Source organism: Scophthalmus maximus, chromosome 10 (genome assembly GCF_022379125.1).
Source record: "Scophthalmus maximus strain ysfricsl-2021 chromosome 10, ASM2237912v1, whole genome shotgun sequence".
In the NCBI taxonomy this organism is placed as follows: domain Eukaryota; kingdom Metazoa; phylum Chordata; class Actinopteri; order Pleuronectiformes; family Scophthalmidae; genus Scophthalmus; species Scophthalmus maximus.
In genome coordinates, this window is record NC_061524.1 from 5,436,213 (window position 1) to 5,448,315 (window position 12,103).

Consider the following 12,103-nt stretch of genomic DNA (forward strand, 5'->3'; position numbering starts at 1 on the left):
TGAACTGATTTAGACCTAATCATATGGCATTCTGTAGATATAAGCATACATTTATTGAGATGTTACATTTAAGTTCATGGATTTGCCCTCCACAATATATAAAACCAATGTAATTACAGTATGGCACCTAGTAAATACAAGGGGAAAGAGTTTGAAAGAGTAGACCTCTACTTGTACGAATATTCTTGTGAAGGGATATCTGAATTGATATTTCAAATCGTCAAATCAACTTTATTGTCAATTCCTGCAATATTGTTCCAGATATACAGAGGAATTGAAAAACCGTTTATCGGACCCACGGTGCGATAGTACAAAACTAAAAAAAATCAAATAAGTAATATATACAATAAAAAAATTCTAAAAAGTGCAAAAGTAAGAGTAGGGCAAAACCACACGTTATTGAAGAGCTAAAGAATTGGAAAATGTGCAATAGAAAAGAAATACTGTACAGTATGTGAAATATACAGGAAACTAAATAAATAGAATGAATTTAAAATTGAGTATGGCATATGAGCAGATGTATGTTGTATAATAATAATAATAATAATAACCTTTTTTATATAGCACCTTCTAGCAGTCTCAAAAAAATAATAATAAAACGATAGATAAAGGGGACAACATCACGTAAAAACGGTACATATTAAAAGAATGAGAAAAACAAAAAGAAAAGGACGACATTGTGTTCATATAAATAATGAAAATAAACAATCTTAGTAGTCATATTAACTCATTCGATGAAAGACCATTCTGATTTTTTTGACCATACCTTTATTTTGAAATCTGTACCCCGGATGTTTTTCCCGCTGCGTCACTTGTATTTCCGGCGGCAGCATCAGTGGCTGCATCTCAGTGGAGTGATAAAAAAGCAGCACGTTTGCTCGGGAACCGGTTTTCTTTATCTCTTCTTTTCCTTTTCTTCAGTTTGGTTGTATCGCTCGTCTGGAGTCGGGGAGTCCTCCTTGACCACCGCGACCATGTACGGGCCACGCAAACCCGCGCACGGCACGCCGTACGGACCCCCGCCACCACACGGCCCTCCCTTCTCCCACAGGCGGCCCTGTGGACCTGCTCCTCCCGGACACTTGCCCCCGGGACCTTTCGGACCATTTTCGACACCAGATAGCCATTTTCTCCAGAACAGAGCACCAAGAGAGCGTTTCATGAGTGTACGTACCCAGCAGGCTAATGCAGCTAGCTTAGCTTGTTAAGCTATATGATACTGGGTTAGCTAGCATCACACAAAACACCCCCGATTGTGACTAGTAGTTAGCTACAACTGTAGCTAACTATTGTATAAGAGGAGTAAATGGCATCTTTTAGTCTTGAATATTATATATAGATATGAATATGTTATGTGTAACAAATGAGCGTTGACAAATATGACGCCAGTCACGTGACTGACGCAGGTAAAAGCACATCGTGACGTCACTGTCACTAACTTTAATTTCCTTGGACATGTAGCTCTGCTCCAAATACTTCTTCAGCTATGAATCTTTGAAGTTTGTGTACTTTTCACTGGATTGAGTTGCAACATGTATGAATGTAAATAGCTCTTTCATAGTAATCAAATGATTTCCGTCTTCACAACCTACCTTTGATTATTGTGTATAGTATTATTATATTACTTTGGTGCCATGGCTCTTTTTTAAATGTACTGAAGCTCTGGGGCTGAACACTACATATTTAGATATTTTGACTGTTTATACTACCAAGAAAGACTATTTTAATTTACTTTTTAATATTTATTTCACATGTGTAAAACATGAGATTACATGTGAAAAATAGAAGAAGCAAGTTTCTCTACTGTTGTTCCCCCATGTCAGCCAAGTGCTGGTAGAGGTTTCTACCCAGGTAGAGATGGGGCAACCCAACCTCAGCCTGGCATCATACTCTGGCTATAAGGTCACCTCTGGGAGGCCGATTCTACAACAAGGCAGAATGTAATAGAAGAAGCTTGTAAATACAATCTTCCATCCAATGCAGGGGTCTCGACCTCAATTTACCTGGTGGCCACTGGCTCCAGGTGAACTGAGGGGCAGCTTGAACTTGATTTGTCCAAGAGGAGGTTGAAAAGTTTTGGGATGGTAGGCGGTTGGGATGTAGACGCAAATCAACGTATTTACGTCATTTATTACATTGATATGTGTATCCAACCCTGAGCCCAATAACTATGATATTATTTTAGAGAAGCTCAATATAGACTAGTAGCAAAATACACCAAAGTTTACTAATGCAGACGCCGGCGTTGTTGCAGTCATGTGCAAACTTACATAATGTTAGTGTTAAACCCAGGCAGTAAATAAGTCCGGTCTGGGTTTAATTTAGTTTGTCAGTGTTAGTAAGTATGTTAGAAGTAGGTCCAAACAGCATCAGTACATCCGTAGCTGTGGGTATACCATCTCGATACTGAAAAATTTCCGTTGCTTCCGACACTTGGAGGAGGGCTGCTCCGACTGCTGGTGGATGCCTCTCTCCTTGGTCAGTATTACTCAACATTTTATCTTGACAAATATAAAACCGTAGGCTTAAAACCAAGGATATTGATGTGTAGGGCTCCAACTTATGATTGTTTCCATTATTGATTAATCTGTCGATTATTTTCTCGATCAATCGATTAGTTGTTTGGTCCATAAAATGTCATCGTGTTTCCCAAAACCCAAGTTTATGTTGAGTTTGTACACACACCAAAGATATTGAATTTATTGTCATAGAGGAACAAAGAAAACAGAAAATATTCACATTTAAGAAGCTGAAATTAGAGAATTTTTACTTCCTTTTTTTTCTCATAAAAACTACTTGTTTAATTTATTAGTCGATTAATTGTTGCAGCTCTATTGATGTGAGTTAGGATGTAAAACCTGTGGTGCTCTTTGCTGCAGCTAATGCTGTCAGCGTCGCGTGGGAAAGGAAACATAAGTGTGATATGTAAATAAAAAAATGTATTTACATGAATTTATTTAAAATTTAACTACCATGTTTTATAATTTGGAATAATGCTGGACAAAATATGCTGTTTCTAATTGTTTTTAATTCCTTTCAGGAAATCATCTCGCGACCCCCCCTTCAAATATGTCTCCTGGGCTTACGCTAACCACTTAAGATTAAACAGAGCAATCATCCTTTCATAATCATTCATCATTCAATCATTCATAAATCACTCTTCTGACGTTTTCTTTGTTTGTGATGCCTTTACAAAGAAACATTACAAACACAATACATCATGTGCATAGTTACAGGTGCGCTCTGGTAATTGGAAAAAATAGGGCTATACTGCAGAGGTCATTTCAGCTGACGACAGACAAAACAGTGTAGACCAGACTCTTTGATTTGCTACAGTGGTTTATGTACCTGCTGTACATGAAAATTGATAAGTCAGCAGAAGCTATTTCTGTTTGTTTTAAAGAAATAGCGACTAGTTTGTTGGTGTGCCAGATCTCAACTACCGTGCAGCCTAAAATACTTGCTATGTGAGTATCACATCTGCATTATTATGTAAATGTCATGTTATGTAAATGAATCTAATATCTGGTCTATAATATATAACAGGCAATTTCCTCCATGTTCCCCATATTTAGCAGTGAAAAATAAACAGGAATTGAGTATTGGCAAAGGAAATGATCCAGTGAGGAAAGTGTTTGCAGCATCATCCCCAACATTGAAGAAACGCATTGGACAGAAGCTTACACCAAATGATAATGCTATGTTATTTTTGTGTCTATATATATACACACTCACACACCATTCAGCCACAACCAGTAACTGTTTTTAATGTGGTTCATTTGGTGTAAATATAAATACAGTGGTGTGAAAGTATCAAAGGACAACATTTATTTCATAGTTTGTCATTATATACATTTGGTTTATTTTGTTTCATATATCAACATCTTTGCCGGTGAGATGAGGCTCTCGGGATGTTGGTCTGTCTGTCATTTGTTCCAACACTTATTACCAGTTTTGCTTGTAATATTTGCTCTTATTCTGTTTCAGTGCTTTGAGCAGGTTGTTTGTATTATTTGCAGAGTCCATACTGTTCTGAACAGATGGGGAAATGTTTCTACTCTGTATGAACTTACTGTAATTTCTTCCTGTTGCTATGTTTTGTTGTATCTCATACAGTGTACAACCAGAAATTTGAAAAACAAACCCTTTAATGTCTTTTTTTCAGCCACTTTGTTTCTCAGCCCTGGCAACATCCTACAAACTTTGTCATTTATCTCCAAGAAATACTACCATCAAATTAAAATACACGCTGTGTCTTTGCTAATCAACAATGGTAAACAGTCAAAAGGTGGAGGTCTGGGGGGATTCTTGGCACCCGGACAGATTATCCCATCTCCCTTTTGTTTTTACTTCAAACATGTTTAATAGCCAGGGACCCAGACGAATTCTGGGAGCTAATTTCATTTGCTCTGTCAGACTACGTCTGGATCCCCTCCATTGTAAAAGGATTTCCCACTGGCAGAAATCCTGCTGGATCAATCACAACTTATTATCTGATAATGGGCGCGGTTAATACCATGAAGCGGAGAGAAACGACTTTTGTAAACAACCAAGATGGCTGCCACTGATGAACGAGCATTTGACTTAAACTTCCAGAAATTTTCGAATTTCTCCCACAAAAACTCCAACAGACATTGTGGAATTATCATCACAGACACCTCTTCTCTGCTGTAGTCTGTTTAAATTTTCGTGTCGCTCAACAGAAGTGACATGTTTTGTTGCGCTCACTGGTTGAGGTATATCTAATTGCGTACAGAGGCATTTTGGTCTGCGTCCCTCGTTAATGCCTTTTGGTAATCGAAAATGAGCTGAGAGGTCAGTCAGGCTCTATGTGTTATGCAGTTTTGAGACACTTTAATTCTCACTCGCTTTTCAGAAATCCACTTCCTCAGTGGCAAAAAACTGTCAGAAACCCCTGAAGGTTAATCTGGGCCAGTTGGTCATGATGTCATTTCTTACTTTAAGCATGATATTAATTGAGCATTTCAAACTGTTGTGTATATAATTAACGAGATTGTAAAACTTACTGCACATTATATGGAATATTACCACAGGCCATTTAAACGGTTTCTATTTAGATCACTGTAAATGTCTAGTATTCTGTATCTAGTCACTAAAACATTTAAAAACCAAAACATAAATACATTTTAAAGTTGTAAATTTAAATTTTTAAATTATTTAAATTTTAATATATTTCAAACGTAACCACACGGAATAAAAATGCTATAAATATGCTGTTGCTGTTCTGTGTTGTACAGCACTATAACATGAACTCTGAATACTCTCAGCCCCACTGTAGCAGCTTCTCCATAGACCGTAGTACGGTGATGCAGCATGCAGAACCACCACAACTCCCAAAGTGGAATCCCACCCCTGTGGATCATCATCTTCAAGACAACAGGTATATCTTTAAACCTAATCTTTACATTTTTTGTGAAATTCTAATCTCAAACAGATGTTTTATCTACTTTTTGTTGTTTTTTGAAACACATGCATGTTTGTTTTCAGTCAACGAGCTGGAGAGGAATTCTTGAGATGCATTGCGGCTAATAAGCCTCTCCCAGATTATCTAAAGGGGGACATGGCATACAACCTTGCTGAGGCCTTAAAGTCGGCTAATGTCCTGAAAGATGTAGTCAAATCAGACCATGAGTTCCAGAAGCATGTGAACCGGAGCGGAAGTCGAAGCAGAAGCCGTGACAGAAGCCGTGGAAAATCTCGTGCTAAGAGCTCTGCGCGAAGCAGGAGCCGAGTGCGCAGCCGAAGCAGAGGAAGGAGTAAAAGTCACGCTCATGGCAAGAGTCGCGCTAGAAGCAAAAGCAGGGCAAGAAGCAAGAGCAGGGCAAGAAGCAAGAGCAGGGCAAGAAGCAAAAGCAGGGCAAGAAGCAAGAGCAGGGCAAGAAGCAAAAGCAGGGCAAGAAGCAAGAGCAGGGCCCGCAGTAAGAGTCGGAGCAGCAGCCGAAGCAGGAGGAAAAGTCGTGCACGGAGCAAGAGTCGGGTCAGGAGGTCCGAGTCACGAAGTAGCAGCATTGAAAAGAGCCGTGCTGCCAACTGTAATAATTGGACAGGGAAAAGTCTGTTGCAGGGACTGAAGATGGTCATGAACAGCAAGGAACTGGAAGAGCGGTTGCCTACCCTCAAAGACGCCATCTTCACTATTCAGGTAGAGCTCATTCATTCATTAATCTCTGGGTCCTCAGAAAACACATCCATTCAGCTACAGTTCCAAGAAAACGACTTAGAGGTGGTGATGCGATCAGTCAGTAGGTAAAGCAGAACCACACAGCACAGGCTACGTCCGTAATTTGAAAAACGTCCTCCTCCTCGTCAGACCAAAGCTGCTTTCAGACATTGTCCAGAAATTTTCCAGATGGGATGTATGTTAGAACGCAAATGTCTGCAGATGTTGCCTCAGACATTCTCCAGAACTTTTCCTGCCCAGCCCCCTTGTAAAATTTCAGGAAAATGAGCAAGTGAGCCCATGTGAGAACACAGCAGGAAAATCTCGTCTGACTTGGACAATCTCCTGCTGTGTTCGTCACAGAAAATTTCATGTCTGAAAACAGCTTTTGAGTGCCTGATTCACCTTATTGTTTATTAGAATAGTTATCAATTACAGACCTGAATTTACCTTCGAAGGTAAACACAATCAGTGTTGCAAAGACTGTACGTCATTATTTCTCCAAACATTTCATCAGTAGCCTAGCAGCGTAACAATATAAGGGAGCTAGCATCTGTTAGGTTTAAGTTATTTTTTACTTTTTCCTCTTCACAGACGTCTGACAGCAAAAAGGTTCTGGATGAGCATGACGAAGCCATGAATTTGGCTTCTCTGGAAAACGACAGTATGCTTCTTCCCCACGACAGAGTAGGCAGTGACTTCTCCTGGCTCCAATCAACGAAGGAAGAGGACTCCACAGACAGGAAAGCTGAAGAACTTGAAGACGAGGAGTCGTTCCTATATGGGAATGAAGGCACTGGAAGAAAACCAACCACTAAATCCTCTACCGCCCTTTTCCCAGTGTTTTCTCAGACCGGAGAACATTCCAAACTGCATAAAATGGATGTTTCTGCTCCGAGCAGTCAACAGCATAATAAGAGCATGTCCGCACTCGGTAGCTTTGGGGATCTGCTCGACCTGAAGGTGCCTCTTCAAATGATTTCCTCTTTTAACCTGGACAGCGGTGATTATGAGAAGATCAGGAGCATATTAAGAAGTCAGGGCACAGCAGACATCAGCAATATCATGGCGAAGATGCAGGGGGAGAAGCAGCCGTCTCCTGCAGATCCAACAGCGGCGGCCTTCGCTTTGCCAGCAATGAAAAACCCTAATGTACAGCAAGCTCTGGAATCTCTACAGTCTCTGATAAAAGGTGACAATCCCCTATTGAACAAAAGATTCAACTGTTTGAGCATCAGTATTTTAAATTAGTCGTTTACTAACCATAAATACACATTGTGAACTACATCATCGATTGGTTTCATTATTGTGGAGGACGAGGACTTTTGGTTGTTCCAGACTTTTTAAATATGTTCAGCTACAAATAACATTTATTTTTAACATTTGTTAAATCATTGCATTTCAATACAGCGTTAAGCAAGTTATTGAAACATAATTAGTTCCTAATCTTAACAGTATAAGGCTGCCTGTTGAACCTCTCGTCCATCAATCAATGGAAGAACCCAACCAAAAGCAACAATGAATTGATCTGACTATTATGGTTTCAGTGGCAACCTGGTTTCACAGTATACCATGGTATGAAAACGAATGGTTATCATCATTAGAAAATAGTTGAAAACAACTGATGAAATTAAATTAAATAATACACCATATTGGTTTTCCTACTAGTGTCAGGAGCTAGCAAGGCCTACACAATCATGCTTTCATCCTTTGGTCATTATGAATGTGAAACCGATTTTTAATTGAATTCCCTGGTCTTAAAAAGTCTTTAAATTTTACTTGGTGATCGTTGCACAAACATTTAATACAAAACATTTTAATAAGCGGAACAGTCAACCTTGTACTTTAAGATGACCAGCCACGGTTATTATCTTAACTTGTATGAAAGCCATTATTGACATAGTTTGTTTTTGTGCATTTACTTGTTTTCTTTTTGGATTTATAAGCTGTGAAGTTGATTTTGGATCTCTTTCTCTCCAGTTGTCAAGGATAAGATTTTGTGACAGCTGAACGTGACGGTGTACCCAGTCAGTTGGAAACTGATACCACCCAGCCTCATAATTCATCTTTACTGTTTAATGTGTTGGGTGTACAATACAGAATTATATTATTCTTTCCTCCTTTAGCGACAAAGGAGAAGCGGGAAAAAGGTGACGGCAGTGGCACGCCTCACACCTCTGACAAACACAAGGTAAAGGCTTTCCTGGGTACGAAAGGTGAACACATTATATAGAATGGCAAAACTTCTTAATTTTGAAATTGTGACTCGTGTTTTGGCAGTCAAGTGACGATGGGGAACTGAAGACAGAGAAACAGGCAAGAATGAGTAAAATGGAATCTTTGATGAAAGAAATGGAGGGATTGATGAAACAGGACGGTAAAGCATGTTCTCTATTAATTTGTGTTCTTCATTGTCTTCCGTTCACTCAAATATTACACATGCTTCACTGCTGTTCTTGTCCATATTGCAGGACTGAGTTTTCTGACACCAGTGGTTGGGTTTTACTGCCAAAAATGTGAGGAGTTCATTGGAGATTTAAGCTCTGCTGAAAAACATGCGGCCATCCACCAACACACTAACTCTAGCAGTGTAAGTACCCCAGTACCTCCGTGTGTTAGAGCTACAGCTATTGTCAATAAATCTCATGAAAAGAGTGTATCCAAAACTTGATTTATCTTCTTCCTCTGTGCCATGTGATCTGATCACAAGTGAACAGCTGTGAACGCACACCTAGGTAGATTGAGGACACATTTAAGAGACAATCACTCAGGCCACATTCGGAGGTGGTAAGTTATATAATGAACTGAAAATGTTTTAGCTTTTTTCAGTGTTTCACATACACTGACACTGATTTGTGGCTACAATATAAATGTTGACTGACATGTATTGATTTTGTATTTTTAAAATCTTATTTCACTGTTAATCTTCACACACACACACTGGTTAACACATCATTTAGTCTTTGTGTACGAGACGAGACATGGAGATTCTCTCTTGTGATCAGATCACTCGAGTTGCATGTTAGCATCAGGTCTGAAAAGGGTTTAAGAGAAAAATTAGCTCCACCTGAGAAAGACATTGAAGATATTATCAAAGTTTACACTGGGGATAGATGTGAACAGGTGCAGACAGTGGGAAAATTAGGGTTCGGTATTGTTGGGGCTGTTTTTTTCGATCGCAGTGCTAAATCAATACTTTCTTACTTTCAGGAAAAACGTTGCATTTTTGCCCCGTTACTAACCCTGACAAGCAAAATCTGTCGTACAGTGTTTTCATATTATACTTACCTCAGTGGCCACAGACTCTCTGGTTCCTTGAAGTTGTAAATGTATTTATTTATTCATTATTTTGCAGAAAATGCAAGTGGGTCAACATGCTGGACAGACCACTGAAGGCAGCAAAGGACACTCCCACTCAATTAGCAGCGGTGGCGGCCAACGACACCCACACCCCTCAGACAGGAGAGATCACAGGAACTACGCCTACCAGAGAGATTCAGGAGACCACAGAAATCGCAGAGACCAGCAGCAGGGCTGGAGGAGTGAGCAGGATAACAGAGGCAAGGTCGACGACAACTGCAGAAATCACAGGGAGGGGCCGGAGAACATCTCCTTGAAGGAGGAGATGAGTAAGGAGAGGATGCTCATCACGGTGTCACGTGGACTGACTCCGCCGAACGTAAAAGTCAAAGAGGGGAAGGTAAAGAAGGAGCAGGCCATCAAAGGCCATGGCAAAGTGAAAGTGGAACAAAAGGATGAAAGCAGCGATGGTAGTGAAGATTGCAAAGTCAAAAAGCCTAAAGAGAAATCGTCTAAAAAGAAAAAGAAGAAGAAGAAAAAGAAACAGAAGGGGGTTCAGTCCTGATATGCCCGTACATTTTTTCTACCTTTGTCTGACAGATCCCTGACGTCAAGGTCTGAGTTTTATCTTCTCGCTCCTGGACACCATGCGGTAGTTTTCCTTTCTCTTCCCAGTTAGCTCTTCTTTGCTGGTGAGATCAGAAGACGGAGGTAGGCCGTCAGAAGTGATTCATCATTGTCCTTAAAGGAACAGTCTGACCTGTCGGGAAGTGCACACCTACATTAATAAGAGAAGAGTAGTATCAGTTTCATCTCTGTGCGTCTAGTATCGAATGAGTAATGCGGATGTTTTGACCTGTTGGAGGCGCCATCCTCTCGATACAACCTCTTCCAGTATTTGTGCTCACCATGTGTAAACATGTCCCACAATGACACACACACATACACACATGAAATCGATATTAATCTTCTCCTTTGGCTGTCGCTACCTTTTCAAACAAGTGCATTTCCTGACTGTAGACAAGCTCCTCTTACTGTGTCGCTACCAACAGGTTTTTATATGAAAATGACGATGTAAATGTTTAACGTTTCATCTTCTGATTAAATGTTTGAAAAAGGAAGCTTGTGTTATTCCTTAAAACACATTTATCTTTCTTCTTGATACTTAGAATTTTCGAGCTAGACATGTAATATTTTTCCATTTTCTACTGACTTGGATGCATGAAAAACAACATGACGCGTCTCTTGTGGTGAAATTTTAGATGAAAAAACAAATATGTGTGCAATTTAATAAAGGATGACTCAAAGTCATGTTATTGTAAAGTGACAACACAAGTACCTTCACCTCTTTGCAGCACATTACCAAATTTACAGGTAGGCAGCAGAATCCTGAACATTTAGTGCTGACTTTTCTACTTTACATTGATATATACAGTACATATACATTATGACATACTTTTGTCATTTACACTGGAGGCACGGGCAATGTTTTGAGTCGCAGTGAGGAGTTTGCAGTAGAACTGTTTTTATAGGTAGATACGCAGGTATCAGTCGCAACACACCTTACATTGATACAAAAATTACAAATACAAATGTAAAAATATGAAGAAAAAAAAGGAATATATATATATATGAAGAATGTACAAAACATAATGCTGTAATGAAGACAGAACTTTCGGTCATAGCTTCGTCCTACAGCAACGGGTACTGAGCCACGACATGAGATGAAGAGAAACGGACGGAGGGTTCACGGGATGAAGAGCAGCACAGTCTCCAGACGTAAACCTCACGGACACCAGGTGAAGGCAAAGCAAACTACAAGCTCAACACATCAGTGTCAACTTCTGGGACAAACTTTGTGAACAGTGTTTCGTTTCCAATTAAAAGAAAGAACTTAATGAGTGCGTTTAACTGGTAAATGAGTCGAATATTTCATGTCAAAATTTGGATTATATGATTACATTTTTTGAAATTAAAAAATATATTATTTCTTTTTTCCTATGCTCATTTTCAGAAGAATGTCAACAAATGTCAGTAAAAACTAGAAAAAAAATTCTGCCATACACCGACTAAGCCACTATATCTGCAGTCGTCCAGCAGATGGAGACAAATACACATGTTATACAAAGTGTAACATGTGAAGCATGAATAACTTTTATTTTCCCAAATACTTTCTCACGGGGAGAATGAAGGCCGCCGAGACCGACTAACATCACAATGCTTAAAGAGACGGGGGGTTCTTCTTCTTCTCCATCACAGGTTGGTCGTGAAATACGTCTGCTCGGTAACGTGGTTATTCAACATGCTACAGTTTGATGAATCAGGCTTTGCCACATTCCCCTCAGTGTGTCACTGCAAGCCCCAGCCCGCCCCTGTCTGTTGTTCAAGGAGGGTGAAGTCCATTCTGCTGCTGGTGTTACTTTCACTTAGAGGCCTGACGACAGACCGTGTGAGTCCGTGAACCCTGCACAGCCATCGAGTCCCAAGACCCAAATCATGTGCATGGGAGGTACTTTTCCCAACATTTTGTCTGTCAACAGTACAACAAGTAAGCACAGGAGACCTGAAAGTAACAAGGGTGTTTTCATTTTATCTTATAAATGCAGACAATGAACTGGTTAC

The 12,103-nt window shown here is 39.8% G+C and overlaps 1 protein-coding gene across 3 annotated transcripts; it reads left to right on the plus strand.

The window, feature by feature from the left end:
* The first annotated feature begins 802 nt into the window (after positions 1-802).
* si:ch211-195b21.5 lies at positions 803-10,602 on the plus strand. Of its 3 annotated transcripts, none has more exons than XM_035606215.1 (8): positions 803-1,166; positions 5,289-5,401; positions 5,509-6,163; positions 6,776-7,373; positions 8,308-8,372; positions 8,462-8,558; positions 8,653-8,771; positions 9,537-10,602. In XM_035606215.1, exons 1-8 carry the CDS (start codon positions 975-977, stop codon positions 10,044-10,046), a joined length of 2,349 nt encoding a protein of 782 aa, XP_035462108.1. In that variant the 5' UTR covers positions 803-974; the 3' UTR covers positions 10,047-10,602. The 3 variants fall into 3 exon arrangements, with proteins under 3 accessions (XP_035462108.1, XP_035462110.1, XP_035462109.1); XM_035606217.2 differs by having other exon boundaries at positions 1,029-1,166; positions 3,041-5,401; XM_035606216.2 differs by lacking the exon at positions 803-1,166 and adding an exon at positions 2,718-3,467 and having other exon boundaries at positions 3,576-5,401.
* The last annotated feature ends 1,501 nt before the right edge of the window (positions 10,603-12,103 follow it).

Bases quoted from the DNA above. Each gene is read 5' to 3' on its own strand.
- si:ch211-195b21.5 (XM_035606215.1), top strand. From the start codon at position 975: ATGTACGGGCCACGCAAACCCGCGCACGGCACGCCGTACGGACCCCCG. The intron at 1,167-5,288 runs GTACGTACCCAG...GAATACTCTCAG, and splicing joins CAAGAGAGCGTTTCATGAGT to CCCCACTGTAGCAGCTTCTC. The intron at 8,559-8,652 runs GTAAAGCATGTT...TCCATATTGCAG, and splicing joins GGGATTGATGAAACAGGACG to GACTGAGTTTTCTGACACCA.